This window comes from Mercenaria mercenaria, chromosome 3 (assembly GCF_021730395.1).
Source record: "Mercenaria mercenaria strain notata chromosome 3, MADL_Memer_1, whole genome shotgun sequence".
NCBI lineage: Eukaryota > Metazoa > Mollusca > Bivalvia > Venerida > Veneridae > Mercenaria > Mercenaria mercenaria.
In genome coordinates, this window is record NC_069363.1 from 61,953,865 (window position 1) to 61,978,709 (window position 24,845).

The 24,845-nt window shown below is 34.6% G+C and overlaps 1 protein-coding gene across 1 annotated transcript; it reads left to right on the plus strand.

Annotated features, from left to right (window-relative positions):
- The first annotated feature begins 5,414 nt into the window (after positions 1–5,414).
- LOC128555665 (tyrosine-protein kinase Src42A-like) lies at positions 5,415–21,205 on the plus strand. The gene is made up of 6 exons (XM_053538720.1): positions 5,415–5,567; positions 7,816–7,947; positions 11,909–12,118; positions 12,439–12,543; positions 13,195–13,326; positions 18,995–21,205. The coding sequence occupies exons 1-6, from the start codon at positions 5,423–5,425 to the stop codon at positions 19,159–19,161; spliced, it is 891 nt and encodes a 296-aa protein (XP_053394695.1). The 5' UTR covers positions 5,415–5,422; the 3' UTR covers positions 19,162–21,205.
- Positions 21,206–24,845: the final 3,640 nt, after the last annotated feature.

The following is a 24,845-nucleotide window of genomic DNA, read 5'->3' on the forward strand; positions in this document are numbered from 1 at the left end:
AATAACTTGCTTGACCTTCCCTGGTGAAGTTCCGTTCTAGATTACAAAACCATTCTGATTGGCTGTTGTGAAAATGTATGTTAATCGTCATTTTACTACACGTGTCCGCTAATATGTGAAAATGCAGCATAATTGTGCAAAATGAATAAAATAAACAGAACAGATGTAGACCAATGTATGATTTCAAATTAAAAATCATATACAAGATGAATTTCATTCATCATTTCGAGTTTTAGTGTAAAATTGTGATTTTTTTAAATTCTGTTTTTGTTTCTTTACGTTTCGCCTCACATGTGCACACTGTCGTGACCTCTAGACCGGATGCTCATTAGGAAAGGTCACGCAAGTTTTTTCTGTAACGTTGACGAAAGCATAAAATATGTTGATAATCTCAGCAATATGGAATAGTGTATTTTCCCGTTCATGACCATGGTTCTTATAGAATACCTAGGGGTAAGGTATAACATGTACAGAGGCATTTTCTTTCTGTTCTGGTGCCAGTGAATATCCCTATGGTTAATATGTGCATTTTTCCTCTTTGTTTCAATTAAATGCTAATGATGTGAGAAGTAACTATGAGGTTAAATATTCTAGTTAAATTATTTTTTTATATATAATATCAAAGAATAATACACATTTCGTTCGTAAAGGGCTAAACTTGCAACCCTGCCCATCGTACATATAGAGTTTGTTTAATCATTAGTAACAGACTTTAACAAATTATAGTTATACCGGTTTATCAAAAACACAGGTCTCAATTTTCTTACCTTTTTCCTGTAAATTTTCATATTATAATCGTTATATTTAACAAAGACCCAAGACTTACTTTGATAAATACAGTTTTACAAATGAATATGTCATATATATGATTGATTTATTACCTCCCTTTATTAAATATTTGAATTTCTAAAGTAAAACTTTTCCTGTGGAAATCTATAACTTCCTATAAGAAGCGCGGGTATTTTTAGTAGGAAGTATGTACGCTAATGTTGGCAGGTGTTTGTCGATTGTATTGTTTACGTTAAAGTCACCTCTGGGATTCCATATAACGTTACTTATCGAATGTATTTTTGGCCAGAATAATTACAAACAATGTAATCTAAGACTTGTGCATGTGACATGACAAAGGCCCTTAGCCAAAACGTTATCGAACAGAGTGATAATAAAAAGCATTGGAAAGCAATTCTTACGATTAATACAAAAATAATTGTATAAACTTACTTATATTCAGTACCAATAAAAGAAACACAATAGAAAGGTTTAAAAAATTGCAAAAATAACTTTACAGAGCACTATCCGGAATTTCGTTGAATTAAAAGGCCTATACCACTCTATCATACACAATAAATGTGGCAGTTATCAATGCCTACAAAATAAGAAATCAATATATAAAAATAATAAAACATAAAATTATTACGCACGGAAAATGTCACATTCCTAACACTTTCAAAGTTATGCCCGACACAAATTACTATCTTTTCTGCTCAAACTCAAAATCTTCAATAAGTGATAATCAGCTCAAAATCCTATAGGTTAGAGACACTATACTTGACTGGTCTTTTTGCTGAAGTTTCCGTCAGACATTGTCTTTGAATCAACAACATGCGAGTCCTATAGAATATATGCTCAGCCTTGGCTGTACTTCGCCAATAACACTGAACCTCGTCTATCAGCTGGAACTCTCATGCTATCTAAGTAGGTTACAAAACACCATGTCTCTGTCTCAGTTTTCCGATGCTCAGCCTATATATGTTATCGTCTATAGCACTAAACTATCGTCAAAGGGCCGATTTGGTTCTCCAGGCAACTTTTATCAGTAATTTGCTTACAGCTACAACATGGCAATTTCATTGCAGGGGAGCGATGAATTTGGTCAGTTTTCTGAATCAGGTGTGTCTTATTTCATGCGGAAACTTCACACTGGATAGATTTTTCTGAGAAAAAGAGGAATAAGTTGAACTCTTAATCTCAATAATATTCACAAAGAACAATATCAAAATGTACAAATTTAAATATTCAACACTACCGTTATTATGATGGTATGGAATTTCTGCAATGTTCACATTCCTCATCAGTGGCTACTGCAATATTAAAATAAGAAGTTTGTCAAGTATTAAACATAACTTTGTCCAATTGTCATAAAATGAATAGAACAGAACAGAACAGAATATTTATATCAACATTATTGCTGTCTCAATTTTTTCTTTCCAGGCATACAGACAGACACACATTACTCCCATTTATGACCCATATACGGTTTCCATCTCTTGTAAATGATAACACACATTCAGGCATTACTTCACGTTTACAGTAAACAACATTCTGACGCGGCGCAAGTTCTCGTTTTTTGTTCTCATAAGGTATTAATTTCCATCCACCTAAATTATCGATAACTCTCCAACACCTTTTATAAATACTTTTCCGTATTGGAGGGTTCTATTCAGAGGGTTCTTGTTCTTCTCCGCTTAAATGAATCTATGAGACTGTGACACATGGGCTCATGTAGCAGTGAATGCATTTCAAATCATCATTGTCTTCACTAGGATCTGGGTCATAATTAGGGTCTCCTGGATCTCGGTCATGATTGGGTTCTCCTTGATCTTTGTCATCTGTAGCTTGTCCATAGGAAGAAGTTGGTGCCTCTACAGTAGATGCACATACTGTCTTTTTCCCTTTACAGGTTATGTATTTACCTTCAGGACAAAAATTAAAACATACATTTAGTATGCATAACATTTCAAATAAAGTTTACAACCTACCAAAATACATATCCTGAAATCCCGAAAATAAGCCGGTTTTGAAATTAAGCCGGTTTCGAAAATAAGCCCTATTTCACTACAGGCAAAAAGGACTCATAAATAAGCCGCACTCAAAAATAAGCCGTCCAGGTTTTTGTTTTTGGTTTTTTGTTTTTGTTTTTTTATCAGTAATAGTATCGATGACTTTTTTAGGACACCATATGAGATAGCAAAAGTTACCAGCGTGTACATAGCAGATTTATTTCCACTCGTAATAGCAATAAAACATACTTTAGAATAAGTACACTAAAAGCTATGCAAGATTTACTGATATTTCAAACCCTGGACAAATTAAAAGTTTAAAAGCAAAAGAAATTCCTGTCTCAAACACTTTTTATTACGTCAGCTCTACTAATTAACATGATCGGTCTTTATAACACAGTGCAGTATTTATCACCTATTGTGTAAGCTATTCATACCAGTTGGCCGATTGAATCATAGGTGTATTTGTTTGTAAGGCCAGACAAAACTTTTTAATGGGTAGTTATCTGTTAACATCGCATTATTTTCATCAAGAACTTGTAATATATTGTAACAAAACTGGTGTGTCAGAAGTATAAGTATTTACCGACGCCGATGTTTTTACTAAAAAGATGACATTCATATCTTCAGTATTTCGCTACTCGAAAATACGCCGGTTTTTAAACCGTTACTGAATATATGTACTCAAAAAGTTCGCCGCACTCAAAAATAAGCCGGTCTCGATAATAAGCCACCAAATCCTTACGGAATCCTTACGTGGCTTATTTTCAGGATTTAAGGGTATTATGTTATATAATCATTATTTTATTTCTGTGATCTTACACATTATGAAATATCAATAAAAACAATAATATATCATTATCAAATGTCAACAGAATGGATTGTTACCTTCAGATTTTACTTCACAGCAACTCTAATTAGTTTGCAGAAATGTTTTTACGGCATCAGTCCGTAATGAAAATATATTTCATGTTATTATTTCCACAATTAAATGATTGTTCCTTAGTGCAAACTTACTTATTGTTATATGTTATTGTTATTATAATATCAAAATCCTTATTATTCTTGATAAATGTAAAACAAAATCCAGAAATTGAAATAATTACCTGTTTGATCCAACACTTTATATTCCTGATTATTATGAGCAAACAATGCTTATATTATCCCCTTCTGTTCTTGTGTCACTTCAAGAAAAATTGTTTTTGTCGTCATTGTGTACGCATGCATGCAAAGGCTTCTTAGCAGAAATGTAAGCAGGGCTAATGTGCTGCTGCATGTTCAGGTCAAATGGGTCAACTGCTAGTTGTAAATCTTGATAAGCCGTGTTTTATCTTAGCCAATGAAACGTTTTGAGAGCAAAATGAGCGGACAGTTTGAGTTTAGATTTTAACAGTTACGGTCAGAAAAATATTTCAAATTATTTCGTTCGGATATTTAGATCATTCAAATATCTTGTTATTTTAGGTCTTCGCTTATGTCAAGTGCAATACTTCATCAAACATACGTATCATCAATATCAAATACTTTGCTTCTACTTTTGTAATAATGAAATAAAATACACATAATGGCCTTGATAAAGATGACGGTATCACCATTCGTAATTATATTAGCCTTCCGTCCGTAAGTTTCCGGTGGTTTCCGTACAATCGGAATCGGCTATTTCCGTGGTTTGGGCCGGGCCGGGTTTTATTAATAACCCCAGCTACCTCTTTCTACGAGAGTTTCTTGAAGGGATCAGCTATTAACTGTATTCTCAAATAAGTAAGCTGGAGTTATCGTTCTTCATTTAAACGAAAATGGACCCAGCTAACAAAATATGAAGACATGAAATTACGTATATGAATAAGCATAAAGCGCAATACAGAAATCGTTGCTCTCTTGACATTACACAAGTACTTAATGACATTACAGTGTATGCATGTAATAACTGTAATAAAAACAGTTGATTAACAATGAGAGAACATATTTGCTAACATTTAACTAGTCTCCAATAGCCCAAATCAAGTAAATGACTACCAGTTCTCTTTTGGCACTTGGCGTTAGAAACAATACTTTGAAAAATTATCATGAAGCTATACATAAGATACTAAGGATTTTGGCATTTAAAGCATTAATTGGTTTACTTATATCCATATATAAGTGATCTAAATTGCAACATGTAGCATGCGTTTGTCATCAACAATAAAGCACTTTACCAAATGCAATAATAGTTGTCATTAATCATAAAGCGTTTGATCAAATACAATAATAGGATTTTTGCATAAATAATCTTCCATAGATACAAGAGGCAGTTCTTGGCTACTGGGATACTTGACTTTCGGCATGTTTGGTCGGGTCCTCAATGATGTTTGATCTGCCCTTCTGCAATTTTAAGCACTGAGTACAAGCGTACAATATAATATGGTTTGTTATTTTTCATTAACTCTTATTCACACTGCGATATAGCTTTGAAATATGGTGGAGAAGGGTGTGATTTGGTGCAAATCCTTAACAAGCTTAAACCTGGGGTCGAAGGAGTGTCTGTGTTATTGGAATTTGGCTATTTCTAAGGAATTTTGTCCGTTTATATCTATTTAAATTGTCATGCCAGTAACGAATGTGCATTTTAAGCACACTGAATATTTATCTAGATTGCTGATGGTATGGCGTTTTTAGAGAAGGAAAACATTGTTCATAGACATTTAAAAACTGAAAATGTGTTTGTATGTGGATTGAACGAATTGAAGATAGTACATCCAAAGTTACCTGGGCTGATGAAAGCTAGTGATAATGATAAACATTTAAAAGGTAGGTACTGAGTATGAAACAAAACGAATGACTGTTTCAACTGCTTATTTGATATTTTCTTGTTAAGACACAGTGGAGTGTGAACACCTAGGACGAGCATCTTCTATATAATTTATTATAATATAATTTATTTATAGTATGTAATGGTGATAAGGTCTTGCTTATAATGCCACATTGTTGCGGTGGGGATATAGACTTGACTTTTCTGTTCGTTCGTCCGTCTGAAAGTCACAGAAATGCGTGCGACACATATTGCATGTGTGTGACACATATCGCTAAAGTATTTGAGTAGCCGTCCTGGTTATTTAATATCTGAGTTTTTGTTTTTAGCTCATCTGGACAAATATCCAAGGAGAGCTAATGTGGTAGTACTGAGTCCGTCGTTTGTAGTCATCTGTCGTCGTCCGTCGTTGCTAGTTTCACTGTTAGCATTCTATAGGTCACAATTTTGGCCCAATCAGAAACATACTCAGAATGATGTGTGATCAAAATTTCGGCAGATATTGAAACTGGGTGATCTTGACTCGCACACTAGGTGGCTCGGTCGTATCATAGACAAACTGCGTTAGCCGTCTTGGGTCAGAATGTATCACAGCCTATAGAATGTAATGCATTCGAACTTTATAACGGTCTAAATTGGCTGAAATTTAGTTACCGTGTAGAATATCGATTAGCAGTGATGGTTAACAAATCTATGCAAAACATGGTGCCTATCTACCTAACTGAAATATTTTAGATAAATGTTTCGTAAAATTGTAAGTGTTGGTCATCAAATACATATCTTATTATTTTTATAATTACTGCTATTACTACTACTACTACTACTACTACTACTACTACTACTATTATTATTATTATTATTATTATTATTATTATAACCTTGTTTTTAACAACAGATAATCCAGTTTCAAACTTAACAAAGATTGTAAACATTCTGCCAAATGGTAGACAATGTTTGAAGAATATTTTAGTAGTATGATGACACATTGACCTTGTCTTTAAAATTATATAACCCAGTTTAAAACTTGACTTAAATTTTACGAGAAAACATCTGACTACGTTTTATAAATATCTGGTAGCAAATATGGCCTAAGGAGCGTTCCTTTTTCTGTAATATGACGTAGTTTTTGACACTTCTTTGATATCTAGATTTTATGAAATTAAACATTCTAAACATGTTTCATAAAGATCAGTTAGAAGTATGGTCTGTTTTTCTATGCTTTGTCCTAAATGGCATTTTCCCCTAGATAATTCAGTTTCAAACTTGGTCTATATTTTATAAAAGACAAACATTTTGACCATATTTCATATAGGTCGAGTAGAAAGTATGAACTATATAGTGTTTAAAAGGTTATTTTATGAGTTAAAAGTAACCTACTATTGATCCAGTTTCAAACTCTAGTGGTATCTTATCAAGACAAACATGCTGACCAAGTCGTATTTAGACTGAGCCAAAATTATGATCTCTAGAGTATTAAATGTAACCGATAACGGACGATAGACACAGGGCGATAAAACTTACTCACCTTGAGTAGTTTTTCTCAGGTGCACAACTTCTAATGTTAAATAATATTTCGGTTGAGAGTAATAACGGCATATCAAATACTTTTGGCCACATGTGGGACACAAATTGTCTCTGACGGAGAGACGGACAGACGACCAGAGAATGCCAAATCAGATTGGAGGTATAATAAGTCAGACCTTGTTTTCCTACCGCACATGATTAAATGATAAGATTTTGTTGAGTTGGACCCTTGGAAATACCTGATATCGATCGCCCTAGGCGTTCACTTTCTATTTTATCTTAAATCACAAAATTTAATGTATATTATCATGTTTTAACGTCCACGTCTGTGCAATTTCAAAGGGTGCCTTTATCGGACTATACAGACACGAAATAAGTACGTTCTGATAAAAAAAAATGTGCGAAATAGATATATTTATTTTGGCAGTTATAACAAAAATGAGTCCGAAACACCTGGCTTTCCGCAAATATTAAAATGTATACTACATGTCTTTGAGCGACTTTTGGTAAGTGTGAAATATGTTATTTTCGTCCCTATTTGCCAACAAATTCTAAATTACGACAAATGACATTTTGCACACGTGTAGTGAAATCAAATGTTCTATGGTAACAAAATAAATAAGAATTATAAAAGAAGAATCGTAGTTCTTATTTACTAGCACGATATAGACCGACTCTTGTTAAGATCGTCTGAGTATATTATAACATAATGTTTCTTTTAAGGTGAAAATGAATGGCAATGGACTGCACCAGAAGCAATAGATGACGAAGATAAGTTTAGCATAAAATCGGACGTGTGGTCATTTGGGGTATTGTTGTATGAACTCGTCACGTTTGGAAAAATTCCATATGCAGGTAAGCATAAACAAATCAACGGTTTTCTACGCGTTTGAATCATTCTTAGTCTTTACTGATTGCATAAATTTGTAATTGATACCAATGTGCTGACATATTTACATGTATTGACCTCGTATGCGCACATGTGTGAAGGGCCAATGAACTTGACACGTTTTATGCCGTACAAATACAATTAAAAAGACTTCTATAGTGCATCAAAACCTTTTCCTGACAAATTATAGGTTCTGGTTTCTAGAAATGTAATCTGTAGATCAAGCGATATATTTCTGGCAATTATATATGTGATAAGAAATTCTTAATACAGATTAAATTAGCGTAAAGAAATAAGGGTTGTATTCTTTGTTATCAGCAAAATAAAAAGCGGAAACCTACAGGTCGCCCAATAAGATTAGCCTTCAACAGAGTTTGACACCAAGGTCTTTAAGTTAAATTTACATTTCCGGTACCCAGGAGTTTACAACAATGGTTCTCTGATTACTTAACAATTCGTAGAACAGCATGTTGTCCTTCCTAATACAATGTCGGATTGTGTGACAATAGCTTCTGGAGTTCCACAAAGAGCAATACTTGGTTCTTTTCATTTATTGTTTAAATTCAAACATTTCAAGGTATATGTTCGAATATTAATCTTTTTGCTGATGGCACTAATTTCCATTGGCAGTTACTCATACAGTTAAACCAAATAAGATTTTGCAGGTTGATACACAAAAATATGTAGTGTTGGACTAGATGTTAATTCTGGTAATCATTTCCAGAAAAGTAAATAAGCGTAATCATCTTTCTTTTTCAAAGAGCATTAACAGCCTTGGACTTTTCCTTCTGGCATTAATTCCCATGCGAATAAATATTAACTAAAATGTAAATTAGACAACGGAGCTCTAGGATGTATTTACATTTCTTTTTATATCCTATGCAAGTAACTTTGTCATCAACTCTCGCACCTAAGTGAATTATGATATAGATATAACGGGCTTATTGTAACAATATCGAACATTGTGCATCAAATTTTTTTTAATTATAACATAATTATAGAGAATGGTCACTGTTAAAATATCTCTTTATCTGCTTCCTACAATTATCATTTAAATTTCTATATATACAAAACTTTCCTTGTAAAAGCTACCAAAGTGTCAAGTATAGGTCAACAATGAATGAAAACTAGAAACTGGGTGACATTAAACATGGAAATGCCACTTTGACTCGGAAAATATAAGGATTCCTCCATGGCCATTATCTAATACTGTAAAATTATTTAATTTCGTGGGCATGAATTTTCGTGGTTTTGGTCAAAATGGCAATTTCATGGGGATATGAATTCGTGGATTTCAAACTTTTGAACATAAAATGAATGGGAAGTTTACTTGTTCGTTGGGATTAAATTTTATGGATTTACTCAACCACGAAATCCACGAAAATTAGTCCCCCATGAATATTAATGATTTCACAGTAGCTCGGAAGTGCTACTTGATTGCGTACTTAGTACTTAATACCTCTGAAATCCAAGATGGCAGCCAAAATGTTATATTAAGATATCAGCTTTAATATATTAAGTTTTATCCCAGTATGATTCATTTTCTAATCTATTTATACCATGTTGGTATACATAACTAAAGAACTTTTTATGAGACCGTGTTTTACATTTACCAAATTATTTTGCATTAATTAATAGAAAATGGATAAAATTCACCATCCTGGGACCATGTACCAATTTCCGTTTTTGTTACTCCAATTATTTTTGATCAAATTGTCTTTTATATCTTTAGTTACTATATCTAGTCAATACATTCAATTAGATTCGGATGGTCTCATATAACAACGGCTTGTACTAAATGGAAGGCGTAATGGGACACTTCAAAACTGTATTTGAAATTAGTTAGGTGTCTTCATTCTTGTAATATATAATTTACAAATAACTTTCGATATGTAAGCCATAGACAATAATACTGAACAGTTAGTAAGAATGATTCACTTGAATTCCCTTTTAGTGACACTAATTTAATGGAATGAAAATAGTATGTCTACTTTGGCAACCACAATAAAGCACGTTTCATTTCAAATAAATTGAAAAACGTAATCGCTTTGAGAATTACAGTTCATAAAAACTGCGAACCTAAAATGCAGAACCATGTTTTACAGTATCGACACAATACCAAGAGTTTATACGCTTGCGGAATATTTTCGCAATGGCGCAGCTCGAGTGAATTATACACGTGGCCTGTAACCGATTCGTAATGTCTAGATATATAAAACATGGTTCTGTTAATTTTTTACGATTGTAGTATGTCTTTTATTACGTAAACGAGTAGATTATAAGAATCTTCGCCGGCTGAAGGTCAGATGGCAATATCTGGCTCGATGATAACTGTTTAGGCGGTTGCGAGGCTCTACCGAGTTCACGTAAAACATGCAGTTCCCCGAGAGCCAGATATTTCTATCCACATCTTCAGTTAGTGATATATTCTTTTTCTTGCATGCCATATTCTTAAATTATTAGAAAGATAAAGTAAAACAAATGCTTTTAATTAGCTCACCTGAACTTTATTCAGGATAGGCTATTAGTACAGGTGGATACTCCGACGTCTGCCGACCGTCGTCCATCGTCAATCACCCGTCGCCCATCGTCCTACGTCAACATTTTTACATAAACATCTTCTCCTCTGAAACTACTGGTCAGAAATATACCAAACTCGGTTAGTAACATCCTGGCATAGACCTCTATCAGGTCTGTTCAAATGGTTTACCTTGGTCCATTTTAGGGGCCGCCAGAGCTAAAATTAGAAAAAAAACTTATAAAAAAACAACTTATCATGGATCTTCAGCAAAGCTGGTATATACATCATTTTAAGATCTTGTCCCAAACTTGTTCAAAAGGGGGCACTTGGCACCTTTTAGGGGATGCTAGAGCCAACATTTGAAATAGCTTGAAACTACTTTCTGTCATGGGCCACTTGAAGGATTTTTATCACACTTGGTCTGTAGCATCATTAGTAGGTCCTCTCCCAAATGGGGGCAATAGGCCCATTTGAGGGAACGCTAGAGCCAAAATTAGGAATATATTTAAACGACTTCTCCTCATGAACTGCTTGAAGAATTTCCATCAAACTTGATATGTATCATTATTATAAGATCCTCTTCCAATTTTGTTCAAATGGGAGCAATACGCCCCTTTAAAGGGCCGCTAGAGCCAAAATTAGAATAAAAAACACCGCTGGAAGGATCTTCATCAAACTTGTTTTGTAGCATCATTTAAAGACCTCTCCAAATTTTATTCAGTTAGGGCTACTTGGTCCCTTTTAGCGGACGTTAGGGCCAAAATTAGAAATAACTTTCAACGACTTCTTCTTATGAACAACTGGAAGAATCTTTGATCTGTATCATCATTAGAAGGTCCTCTCCCAAATGGGGGCAATAGGTACTTTGAGGGAACGCTAGAGCCAAAATTAGGAATACATTTAAACGACTTCTCCTCATGAACTGCTCGAAGAATTTCCATCAAACCTGATATGTATCATTATTATAAGATCCTCTTCAGAATTAGAAATAACTTTCAACGACTTCTTCTTATGAACAACTGGAAGAAGTTGGTCTGTAGTATCATTATAAGGTTCTCTCCCAATTTTGTTCAAATGGGGGCGTTGGCCTCTTTTAGGGGCTACTATAACTAAAAATAGAAATGTCTTTAAAAGTCTTCTACTCATGAAAAGCATACTTTCTAAATGTAATTATTTAGAACAAAAAACCATTGAACATTTGAGCGTTTTCGTCACCTTTAAAATCTTTTATAGACAGTAAGTGTAGTTATTTATATAATCATTGGATACTTTGTATCAATGAATATGTGGTTTCAATTTGACTAATTCTAGCTTAATATGTACGCCAGAAAGACAGTTGCCTCAAGGTCGGCATCGCAGCAATTAATAAAGCAGTTTTTTACGTCTGTTTCATATATGTGTTGTAGGTCTGGTTGAAGAAGACACGATACGCCGTTTGCATGAAGGATCCAGAATTCCGGAGCCCAAGGGCGATCCTGAACTTTGCCCTGTCGCCTTTTATGTCACAATGCTAGAATGTTGGCATCGACGCCCTGAATGTCGTCCAACATTTTACTTCCTCGGAGATTTTATTCATGAATTTGATGTTGCTGTAGAAGCTGACACTCGTTTTCAATGTACGAGATATAATCATATAAATTCAATGAGTTTAATTCTTTTCCAAATACAAATTCACCATACGATTATTCGCTAAATTGCATCACATTGAAGTATTTCAGAACAATCCATATGAGTCCAATTACAATAAAAACAAATTTGTTGTTACAAGGTCATTACTCCCTAGCGCATGTCTAGCTGTTGATATTACTTACTTTTTAGTAATCAGATTATGCGTCCCTTAAAATACAAGTAGATATTCACAAAAATAATGTATTCTATATACATATTACTATCTTTGCATAACTCGTAGAATAACATGGTTTTTTTATTTCATGAGATGCCGATATACAAGACGTATACAGGAGAGGAATTTTGACGGAAGAAAAGCAGAATGAAGTGCCAGCAGATTTAGACATAAATGTCAGTAGTGTCGTTATGCCCGGTAAGGCAGGAAAATATTTTTTTAACTTACTGTATAATTATTTTATAAAATTTACACACCCAGGTGTATAGCAGACATACATTTCCGGTTTTCAAGAATTAACAAAACTATGATTAAATGTTTAGACAGTGAAAGACTTTAGTTAAGAAATGAAATGAATTTTTCGGTATTCATGCGAAATGAACGATAGAATAGGATCGGCAAATTAAAAATGAATCGCGCTTGCCGATCCTATTTTGACGTTCATTTCGCACGGACACCGAAAAAAAATATTCATTTCTTATATTTATAATATACATTGTATTTCCTTTCCATTTGTGAACAAGATAAAATTATAAATTTCACATATTTTGTGGCATTTAACATTAAAATCAGCTTCCCGGCCATTCTGTTCAACACATGGAATAACTGCGAAATCATCTAAGGAACGTTCTGCCTGACTATACGCAGACGTCGTCGTCAAAACAGCGGTCGGTTATCGTTCAGCAGCGATGACATAAAGTTGGCGCCTTTCCTTTTGCTGTTCAAAATGAACGAAATGAACGTCATAATTTTAAATGGAAAGTGGCTTGATACAAACTTGAAGATAACTGAAGTACGAGTGATATGTTTTCCAGTAAATATTATACGTATAACAATCGCCACTTTCAGACAAACGAATAGATTCACAACAGTCTGAACAGAACATAGGAACAACAGCACAAACCCCGCTGCGAAACAACAGTGGAAAGCCTAAAATAACTGGTGGATTTGCTGTAAAAGTCCTATACGATTATGATGCAGGTACATGTATATTTTCTACATTAGTATCAAGTTCAAAAAAATTATGAAACAAATCATTATAACTGCTTGAAAATTTCTTTAATTTAGATGGAGAGTTACAGCTCAATATTTTATGGAAAAATATATACATAGGCTTTACTGGAGCGTGTAATCATGTTGAAAAAAGAAAACAAGGACAGGGAATGGCCTTGTTACAATGTTCCGATGGCCTCCCAAAATAAAATCCTACATCAGCGTACATATGTGTAACAAATAGGCAGCAAATCTTATCCCATAAGGTGAATTCCTTATGAACCAATTGGTAACCAAATGTACAAAAGCAAAAATGATCATGTATTGATTATGTTCACTGAAATGTTCCATATGATAACACGTTCTAGTTATTACATGTCCCATAAGATGTTGCGAGGGGTATATTCCCATCTAAATAAGGAAGATTAACTCTAGTAAAATAAAACGCATCTCTCTTATCATAAATGTCAGTTTGTATGATATTATTTTATATAGGGAAATGTGAATCCCAAAAGATAAACCTGTGTCCAAATTGGTAGTTTTATTTTGAGGATATATAGTATCAACCATTTTAACGAAAACACGAATGATCCGTATTCAGAATATTGCCCAGATTGCGTGATGTATTATTAAGGAGGTAAGTTACCTTAATATTTGTATGTAGGCATATGCCCAACCGGAAGCTAACGTTACGATTTACGACATCGTTTACGACAAACTAAATGTGTTTGTATGTCCATCCTTCTTAAAAAAAGAATTATGAATCTGAGTCCGATCTGATGCTTTATGGTTTAATAATACAGAAATGATTAATAAATTGCCGCAGAAACGCTTCAAGACATTGTTGCCTTAAAATGACGTCATTGACGTTATGATGGTATGTGTCAGTTACCGCGCAAAATGAATAGCATTTAATTTTAAAAGTACGTAATTCTGTGCATTTTCTTTATTTTACTTCCCGACAACAAAGTTGTAAGGGGGGTATACTGGTTTCAGGTTGTCTGTCCGTCTGTCCGTAGACGCAATCTTGTGCGCACCATCTCTCCTTATCCCCTTGACAGAATTTAATGAACCTTCACACAAGTGATCAGTACCAACAGTAGTTGTGCATGGGGCATGTTAGGTTCTTTTAGAAAAAAAAATTGCAGAGTTCTGGGACTTTGTTTTTTTGTTACTATACTATATACATAGTCACAATCTTGTGTGCACCATCTCTCCTCATCCCTTTGACACAATTTAATGAAACTTCACACAAGTGATCAGTAACAACAGTAGTTGTGCATGGAGCATGTTAGGTTCTTTCAGCGACAAAGATTGCAGAGTTATGGGACTTTGTTTCTTGTTAACATACTATGTACATACAGTCTGCATATGCAATTTTGTGCGTGCCTAATCTGCCAAACCCTTGCAAACAATTTAATGAAACTTCACACAAGTGATCAGTACTAACCCTAGTTGTGCAAGGTGCATGTTACATTCTTTTAGATAAATATTCTGCATAGTTATGGGACTTTGTTTTTTGTTACTTTACTGTATACATACAGTCTATATACATACAGTCCACATAATTATGCAATTTTGTATGCGTCAAATTGCAATGTACTGTGTCAGTGCATGCGGGGGGTACATTCATCACCTTTTGTGATAGCTCTAGTTTGAACTATTTCTGAACAGAAAATATTTGCTGAAATATTTTCATGAGTCTTTCGCTCTGAATAATGATAGCTGTGCAATTTGTTTTTAAAAAATGCAAATAACACGAAAATATTTTTTACGTTAAAAATAAGATGTTTTAAAGCATCATCAACAAGAAAGATAATTTTATACAATATCTTTATAAGAAATTACGATATAAAGCAAGAAATAAGCTATTTTAAACATCTCTGTTGCCATCATGTGATAATTTTCAACTTTAAGAAAAAAATAGGATACCATGTAAAGTGTTTGGTATTTTAGTAATAATATTACCCAGATTTTTCATGTTGGTTATTAACAGAATGGCACTAAAGCCGTCGAAAAAAAGTTATTTAAAAATGAGAGAAAATGCGTTACCACGGAAACACGAGCCCGCGACATATTCAGTTTAAGCTTATATCAGAAACCTGACGCACATACTAGTAAAATTATCAATTACGCAGACTTCTACGGATTACAATGAAACCAAAATACACTGAATATTGTTAAATATCCGTATTTTCCTTCTTCTTTCAATATAAATACCTTTGGAGGGCCATGCAGTTCAAACCTAGATAAAAATTGTGCTTGATGGGACAGAGATAAACGAAATTGAGATTGTAGCAGTTAAGATATTAAATTACACGCAATACTAAAAGTTGCCGTGGTTCAGATAATTTAAATTAACCCTGGTAACAAGGTGACCTACCTCCTTAAAGCCGTATTAACGCCTGCCTGAGAAAGACTCAACATAATGTCCCTTTCACAGCAATACAAATATAAATCTATGACAAGTGGCTCACAACGCACAGATATGAACTGTCAACCAAACCAATAAACCTATCCCCACCCTCTTCCACCCCTGCCAGTATTTTCTAGCGTTATAACACGTACTGGGCGTAGGTGACAATAGTAAAGCAGGTTTAGTTGCAGTTTCAGTATGTTTAGTTTTTATCTTCTGTTGACTGTGGTTTTCTACAATTATAACAAATTATTCACTTTTTAAAACTATTCCAGTAGTTCTACTTTGGATGTCCTTTCATGATTACTGATGTATCTTCATGTCTGAAGAATGAAAATGATGAAAGGTTGTAACATCATTGTATTGCGTTAAAGAACTGAAAGGCTGCCATTTTGTCTTGAAGAAAAAGTGATATAACTGTAACTGTGATTGTGTTGTCTGTTATTGCATGCGGGTGTCAGGGAAACACAATTAATACCAAAGTATGAAGTAAAGTTCCATAAAATATTGACGCATGATATACTTATAAAAGTAAAATTTTCGTATATGAACAGATTTGCATTAATTTCGCGTTGAAATACATATAACTTGATATGATGTCGACAGAGCTCAGGATATACAATATGTAGGTCAGACGGACAAACTTAGTGCCTAACTTGCAGATTGAACTTGGCGCTCTTTCGCAAGAACTACGAGTACGACAACAACTGACGACATCGATCTCCAGCTAATAATTAATCTCCCGGGGTGGTACTGCTTGCGGAAGGTCAATTGTTCTATCTGTGTGCTCATTCCTGCCTGCAATAATGCCCGGAGGGGAACTTAGGGTATTCTTTCCCCTTTAACAACTTCAAAGTCGCTATATGGCCTTAACTGTGTATTGCAACTGGACCTTGTTTATTTGTAAATGCAAGCAATTGCTGGTCTATGCCTATGTTTGGCGGAGGTATACTTTGTTCATGTAACAAAAATGTCCTGTTTAAAGAATGTTCCTCAAAAGAGTATTGTTAACTCATTTGAGCTGTCTTCGCAACACATGTTTCAAAGTGAACTGCAGCGTTGTCACACGACATGCTTCCGGTGTAGGCCGAAGACGTTAACGGCTGATACAGAAAAATAACAGAACCTTATAAATGCGAACATTGATAGGTCTATGAACGTCTTGATGCATGCCTAATAACTTAAGAACACTATATGATTCCTTCACTGGTTGTAGGTGCAGATGGGAATTTCCGGTCTCGAGGGTAACTGTTTAGGCGGTTACAAGACTCCAGCCGAGTAACCGCGTAAACAGTTACCCTAGAGCCGGATATTCCCATCTGCACCTACAACCAGTGATAGAATCTTTTTCTTGCATACCATATTGAACAAAAAAGAGTAAAAAATGAATTCAAACAAATGATTTTCTTATAGCACTTTTTTCTTATAATAGCGTATTAACAAAGGGCGGGAACTTTACGTCCGTAAACAGGAAGTACGTCATGACGTTACGAAAACTACGTAAGAGTTCCGGTTTTTGTTTTATCATTTGCAGTGAAACGTTATGTTAATTCCTTAAAACAACGTTTTTTGATTCGAGAAATATGTTATAGGGAACAAAGAAGAACTATCAAGGTATTGAATTTTTATCCCGTTTTACGAAAAACATTATTATTACTACACACATCTTCTGTACATATGTAGTTCGTTATACGTCCTTTACAGCACGAAAGTCATCTTACACCCCGGGGTGTAAGATGGAGTTTACCAGCACCGGAAAAATCACCAGAAATCCCCGTCTGGTATGCAAGAATCATTAATCTTCAGCATCACGACCTGCCTGTCGTAAAGAGAATCATAGAATCATTGATATGTTTAAAGTCATTTTCACCATTACATTCAATTGAACGCAGCGTAATAGTAAAGTTATTTATCACAGCTACACCAACTCGACCTTAAGGATGGTATATTGGATGTGAGGTCCAAAACGGTGGAGGCATAACCAGATTGCAGTCTCTTAAGTGTTTTGTGAATATCTCTTTGGTGGATCTTGGACTAGATGAATGATTACGGATCTAAATGGTCCTTGATAATCATGTTGACATTGCAGGACATGTTACTGAAGAGTAAAGGCCCATGGTACTTCGTGCAGTTGGCAATGATATCTTGGTCACAAATGACTAGAACTGATGTGTACATTCGTATGCAAGTGTTAGTCTGTTTGTGGATAAAGATTCTAGGTCATGACAATTTGCCCAATTTATTCGGTAAAACTTTGAAAGCACTACCAGCACAATAACTGTTTTTATGCCCACCTTCAAAGAAGGGATTTTTTGTTTTGCAGATGTCGCTCGGTCTGTCTGTCTGTCTGTCCGCAGACCAATCGGTTTTCGTATGATAACTCAGTAACGTTTGGGCCTAGTATCATGAATGTTAATAGGGAGGTTAATTATTGACCAGCTGATTACTCCTATTGATTTTGAGATCAGAAAGTCAAAGGTCAAGGTCACAGTGCCTGGAACAGTTAAAAGGTTTCCGGACGATAACTGATAACAAGAGAATGCTTTAGCCTAGGATCACGACACTTGATATGGAGGCTGATCATAATTAGCGGATGATAACTTGAGAGCGCATGGGCCTATGATCACAAAACTTGATAGGGAGGTTGCTCTTGAACAGTAAATGGCCCCTACTGATTTTTGGGTCACTTTGTCAAAGGTCAATGTCACAATGTTATAATTGGTTAAATCCATTTCTGATTATTATCTTGAAAATTATTTGACTTTGAGCCATATTAATGCAATGTATTAAGATCTGTTTTGCCTACATACTTTAAATTTCATAGGTCGATTGGTCTCCTTAAGTAAATGACCTTTACTAATTACTGGTCACTGGGTAAAAGGTCAAGGTCTCCTAGCATCAGATCCTTTATAGATAAATATCAGCAAAACTGATTTATCCAGTCTCCTTCAGAAGATGACTCTTAATAATTTCCGGGTCACGGGGCAAATGTCAAGGTCACTTAACGTGAAATTCATTTTAATTCGATACCCTTACGTCTTTTTGACGTACATGCTTCACATTTTATAGGATGGTTGGTCTTTTACAGTTGATAACCCCTATTGCTGTTGAATCTAGGTCATTTAATATCTAAGGCTATCAGGGGGCAAGTTTTTTTTTTCAAACAGCTCTTGTTTGATATAAAACTTGCCGAAGTCATATGCTAGTTTCTTATCAAACTTTTATTTTAATGTTATCTAGAAGAAGACAACGAGATATCTATTTACCCAGACGACATTATAACTAATGTGGATCCAGCACACGAAGGTTGGTGGATAGGAACAGCAGCAAATGGTACACGCGGCCTATTTCCATCAAATTTTGTTGAAATATTTGAAAATGCCTATGCTGAAATAACAAAATTGTAAAGAAATAGAAAATACTTGAGACAGTTGCTAACATACAATTAATACATGTAATTGTTCGCAGTTTCAAAATACTAGTACATTATTTTAATGCCAATTACTCAATTATATTGGTTATTATCTAATTTGTATTGACGTTATGCAAACTTTGATTATCAAACTCCTCAAGCTTAAGGTAGCGGACCCGTAATGACACACGCAAATTTCCCTGTGAATACGTGTTCACGTCAACCAATTCGACATTCTTCGATAAATATAGGCCAATGCGCAAATAACGTTTTAACGTAAAAAATGCCGAAATAGCATACAGGGATCACGTAAATTGCCGATTACGGGTGCACTATCTTAAGCTTCATATTTAGCAACTCAGCTTAGCACGAAGTGGTCAAGTTGAACTATTGTGATGGGTCATTGTCCGACGTCCGTCGGCGTCCGGCGTGCGTCGTCCGTCGTCCGTCAATATTTGCTTTGTGAACACTCTAGATGTCAAAGTTGTAACCCGATATTTATGAAATTTAGTCAAAATGTTTGTCTTGATAATTTCTAGGTCAAGTTTGAAACTGGGTCATGTGGGGTCAAGAACTTGGTCAGTATGCTAGATCAGAGGAAAATCTTGTTAAGACTCTAGAAGCCACAGTTTAAGTTTGAAACTTATATGAAATTGTTCAGAATGTTTGTCTTGATGAGTTTTAGGTAAAGTTTGAACCTGGATTATGTGGAGAATCTAGGTCACCCGTTCAAAATAATGGGAAAAGGTTGTTAACACCCTAGAGGCCACATTTATGAACCTATCTTTATGAAACTTGGTCAGAATAATTTTCTTGATCATCTTTAGCCCAAGTTCGAATCTGGGTTATGTTGGGTCAAACTAGATCAAAGGAAAATCTTATTAACACTCTAGAGTCTACATTTTAAGTTTGAAACTGATGAAAATAGGTCAAAATGTTTTATTATGATAGCTTATAATTCAAGTTTGAATCTGGGTCATGCGGGGTTAAAAACTAGGTCATCTGCAAATCAAAGGAAAATATTTTTAACAGTCTAAAGACCACCTTTATGACTCTATTTTGATGAAACTTAGTCAGAATAATTGTCTTGATGATTCTTAGGCCAGGTTTAAACCTGGGCCATGTGGGCTTAAAAACTAGGCCACAATGCTAGATCAAAGGAAATAATTGTTAATACTTTAGAGACTACATTTTAAATTTGAAACTCATAAGAGTTGGTCAGAAATGTTAGATCAGTTTGAATATGGGTCAACTGGGGTCAAAATCTAAGTTATCCGGACGGTCAAGTCAACCAGAAACTCTGTGTGTGTGTGTGCGTGTGCGTGATAGGGGCTGTATTTTCGACTGGATATTTGTAAAATGTGATCAAAATGATTTTCTTAATGAAATCTAGGTCAAGTTCGAATCTGTTTCATCTGGTGTCAAAAACTAGACCTCCTGCTCAAATAAAAGAAAAAGTCTTGTGTATGTAATAGGGGTTGCATTTTCGATTTGATATACATTGGTTAGAATGTTTGTCTCAAAGAAATCTAGGATGAGTGTTTATCTGAGTCACTTGGGGTCAAAAACTAGGTAACCAGGTCAGATCAAAGAAAATACTTGTTTACATTCTACGGGGCACATGTTTTATTCTATCTTCATAACATTTGGTCAGAATGTTTGTTATCACGTCTGGACCACTTGAGGTTAAAATCTAGGCCACCACGTCAATCCAAATGAAAGGTTGTTTACACTCTAGATGCCACGTTTTTACTCCAATCTTTCTGAAACCTTGTCAGAATGTTTTCATAAAATTTCACGGAACAATTCTAAATTGGGTCATGTGGGGCCAAAAAGTAAGTCACTAGGTCAAATCAAAGAAAATACTTGTTTACGCTCAAGAGGCCATATGTTTGGTCTAATCTTAATGAAAATTGGTCAGAGTATTTGTCTCAATGAAATCATTAAGTCAAATATATTTACGTTGTTGTGTTACTCAGGTGAGCGACATATGAACATCTTGGCCCTCTTATTATAACGACTTTCAACTCGAAAAAAAAAAAAAAAAAAAAAAAAAAAAAAAAAAAAAAAAAAAAAAAAGCCCGCCCGCTTAGCTCAGTAGGTAGAGCGTCGGTCTACGGATCGCAGGGTCGTGAGTTCGATCCTCGGGCGGGGCGTATGTTCTCCGTGACTATTTGATAAACGACATTGTGTCTGAAATCATTAGTCCTCCACCTCTGATTCATGTGGGGAAGTTGGCAGTTACTTGCGGAGAACAGGTTTGTACTGGTACAGAATCCAGGAACACTGGTTAGGTTAACTGCCCGCCGTTACATGACTGAAATACTGTTGAAAAACGGCGTTAAACCCAAAACAAACAAAAACAAACAACTCGAAAAAAATCTAATCTAAACCATTGAATATATTCTATGCTCCTATACTTACTGCATAATGTAAAGATTTTTTTAGGTTATTGCGGGAATAAAAACGGTGTCAGAGAAATCAGTGTTTATGTGAGTTTCGATTGAACATTTAACTAATATTTGATAGATTCTTGAAGACAGATGTGTAGATTGTGTTTTTGTAGTATCTGATTAATCATTCCTTCTATCATTATTTTTGTTTTGTCTTTGTTTATAAAGTTTGATTTCATCTTCCTGATGTTTAAACTTATACTACCACATGTACTGTTGTCATGCACATTGGTTGAAGGAATGAACATGAATTTCAGTTATACATGCTTTATGCTTGTGACATTTGAAATTGTTATACGACAATAAAGGTATGTGTAATATTTAAATCTTAGTTCGTATTCCTATATAATACTTTTAGATCTATAACAAACGGGAAATGTAACAAAATGTTTCTCGATTCATTCATGAAAAACACAACAAAAAACTAAACTTGATTTACTTTGAAAGCCGCATGATTAACTTGGGGTAATAATCAGTTTTTTTTCTGGTAGTTTCTTTCTAACAGACATATTTTAGACTATCTTCCTGAATACCAAAAGTACCTGCAAATGTCAAATATCAACAGCTATGTAGTACGAGTTACGGTACAAAACAATGATACACCAGAATCCACGGAAAATGGCATACTTAAAAACAGAAAAATATAGAGCTTCCCGTTGTTTTGTTGTGAAGCAATTCAATATTTGAACAGATTTTGACACAGAATTGCATCATCATCTAAAGAAATTGACGTCTGATAAAGACTCTGATGTAACGTGCAGAATTTACCATAAAGTTTTTTTTTCTGCATTGAAATTCATGTGATATTTCGGTGTCATACACATGGGGAAATCGCCAGATTCTGGTGATTTTTATTATTATTATATTATTTGACCAATTTTAATAATAAGTTGTTCTTTCCATGGATTAAATGAGCAAGTAACGTACACACTGAGATTATAGCGAAGTGGTTGAAGAACGTATTGAGAATGTGGCAGACGCTTTGTGCCGGGGAAAGCTAGTTTCCCTGTCTTCGGCGCTTTTTTATTTTATTATAGCCCATCGAGTAATAAAAATCTTATAAACAAATTATAAACAAAAATATAACTTGAATCCAGTTACTTTCCCTGTGTGTACGATAACAAAGTCACGTTGGCTGACCACTCTATTATTTTCTTCTTTCTTTGACATTAAGGTCTATCAAACAAGATTTTCAACTGCATATATCTTACAAAACAAATTATACCCAAACGCTATCTAAATATTGCAGAGGCGACAGCAATACAATATACTGGTAATTGTGAATAATTAACAAAAAGGCTGTATTACTCCTTGTTCATGAGATTAACAGTAGTTTGGAATAAATCACTTACAGGCTGTATTTCACCTTAAGTGTATGTGATAAAGAGTAACTGGGAATAAGTAACATACAAGCTGTTTTTCACCTTATACATGTACACGCTGTATTTCGCTTTATGTGTATGAGATTTACAGTAAATGTGAATATATAACTTGCAGGCTATATTTCACATTAAGGGTATGAGGTTAACAGTAATTGGGACTAAGTTACAATTAGGCCTTATTTCTCCTTATGTGTATGAGATTAACATTAACTCTGAAAACGTAATTATTGTTATATAGGTTGATTGTCACCTTCCGTGTATAAGATTTACAGTGATTTGTGAATAAGTAACATATAGCCTGTTTTCACCATGTTAATGAGATATACAGAAATCGGGAATAAGTAACTTACAGGCTGTATTTTAACCCAAGTGAGTAACATGTAGGCTGTATTTCACTTAAAGTATAGGAGTTTCACAGTCATTGAGAATAATTAATACGATCTGTAAGAAGATCCTTCGGACGGATAGAATACAGCTAAGCAAAATAACAGCAGACTCGGCATTTTTGAGTCTGTTCATGAAAGGTACTTGAAAGTGCGCAGCACCCCTCATTCCTCCTAGCATCGGCTCGAACGAAATTCTATTACAAAATTAATGAAAGTACTTCATGCTTCCAAAGGACCAGGAAATATAACAACACTGAATTCAAGTACGGGGAGACTTTTTACGGTAGAATTAACATAAAGGCTTGCGTATGTGAGTAAGAGTAATTGGGGACAAGTTACATAAAGGCTGTATTTAATCTTATGCGTATGAGATTTACCGTACAAACAAGTAAATAGGAATCATGACAGTCACATATTTGACTGACAATTGATATATGTCCAGTATCAAAATTTTTAATAAAATCTAACTATTTCATAATATTGGATTTAAGAATTAATATTTCTTCTTCTAACATGATAAAGATTGCCGATGTTTTCCGTTGAGATTACAAGATTCATTTTTTTTCTTTTATCGAAAGATTACGAGCATCAGTTCCGGTTAAAATATTTCAATATATACATGTTTCATCACAGTACAAGCCTAGTAAAAATTGCATTTTACTTTCCGGTACGTTTTATGTGCAAACCCTACATGATGTATGTAATGCTATAGGTATTGTATTTACATGCTTTATGCAATAAATTGAAACTGAGTTGTAATGCATAATACTTTTTGCTTTTTTAACAGAAAAAAACTAAGAGCCGTTTTAAATGAGAATTGTCTAACATTTAACCACTAGTGGCAGATTCAGAATGAACACCCTAGCTGCTTAACCGTCTGACTGACCTTTCAAGCTACCATTTGCACCATTTCTAATGATTTTGCAAGTTTTATGCCATGACATATTATCCGATGGCCGACTTCTGAAATTTGTTGGTACTTAATGAATTAAGACATTGCATACTTACCCGTGTAATGTCGTTCCGGACCCAACGTTGAGCGCCCCTAGAAAAATGTGAAGTAAGACGGGACTTGGACGCAGCTAGGGTCTCGGAATATGCCGTTTTACTGCCGGACCGTATATACACTAGTAACCGTCTTTAGTAAATATCTGCATGCGGATTTTGAAGAGTTAACTCGTGGTCATACAATATCAGAAACAAATGATTTGTGAAAAATATGATCCAGTTGTCTCCACATTCTAACTAATAATGCGATAGATTTAATATAGACAACTATCTGTATGACATATAAGTGTGGGTTGTTTTAAAAAGATGTGACGGTGGATTGTGTTTCATGTTTCGCAATGATGAATGACAAACTTGTTAAAGGGAAGTTTTATGTTGGCATAGGAAAACAAAAGCTATATAGTGGAAGGTAGTAGTTTTATTTTGTGTCTTCATACATGTTCGATGTTA

Bases quoted from the DNA above. Each gene is read 5' to 3' on its own strand.
- LOC128555665 (XM_053538720.1), top strand. From the start codon at position 5,423: ATGGCGTTTTTAGAGAAGGAAAACATTGTTCATAGACATTTAAAAACT. The intron at 12,119-12,438 runs GTACGAGATATA...TTATTTCATGAG, and splicing joins AGCTGACACTCGTTTTCAAT to ATGCCGATATACAAGACGTA. The intron at 12,544-13,194 runs GTAAGGCAGGAA...CGCCACTTTCAG, and splicing joins CAGTAGTGTCGTTATGCCCG to ACAAACGAATAGATTCACAA.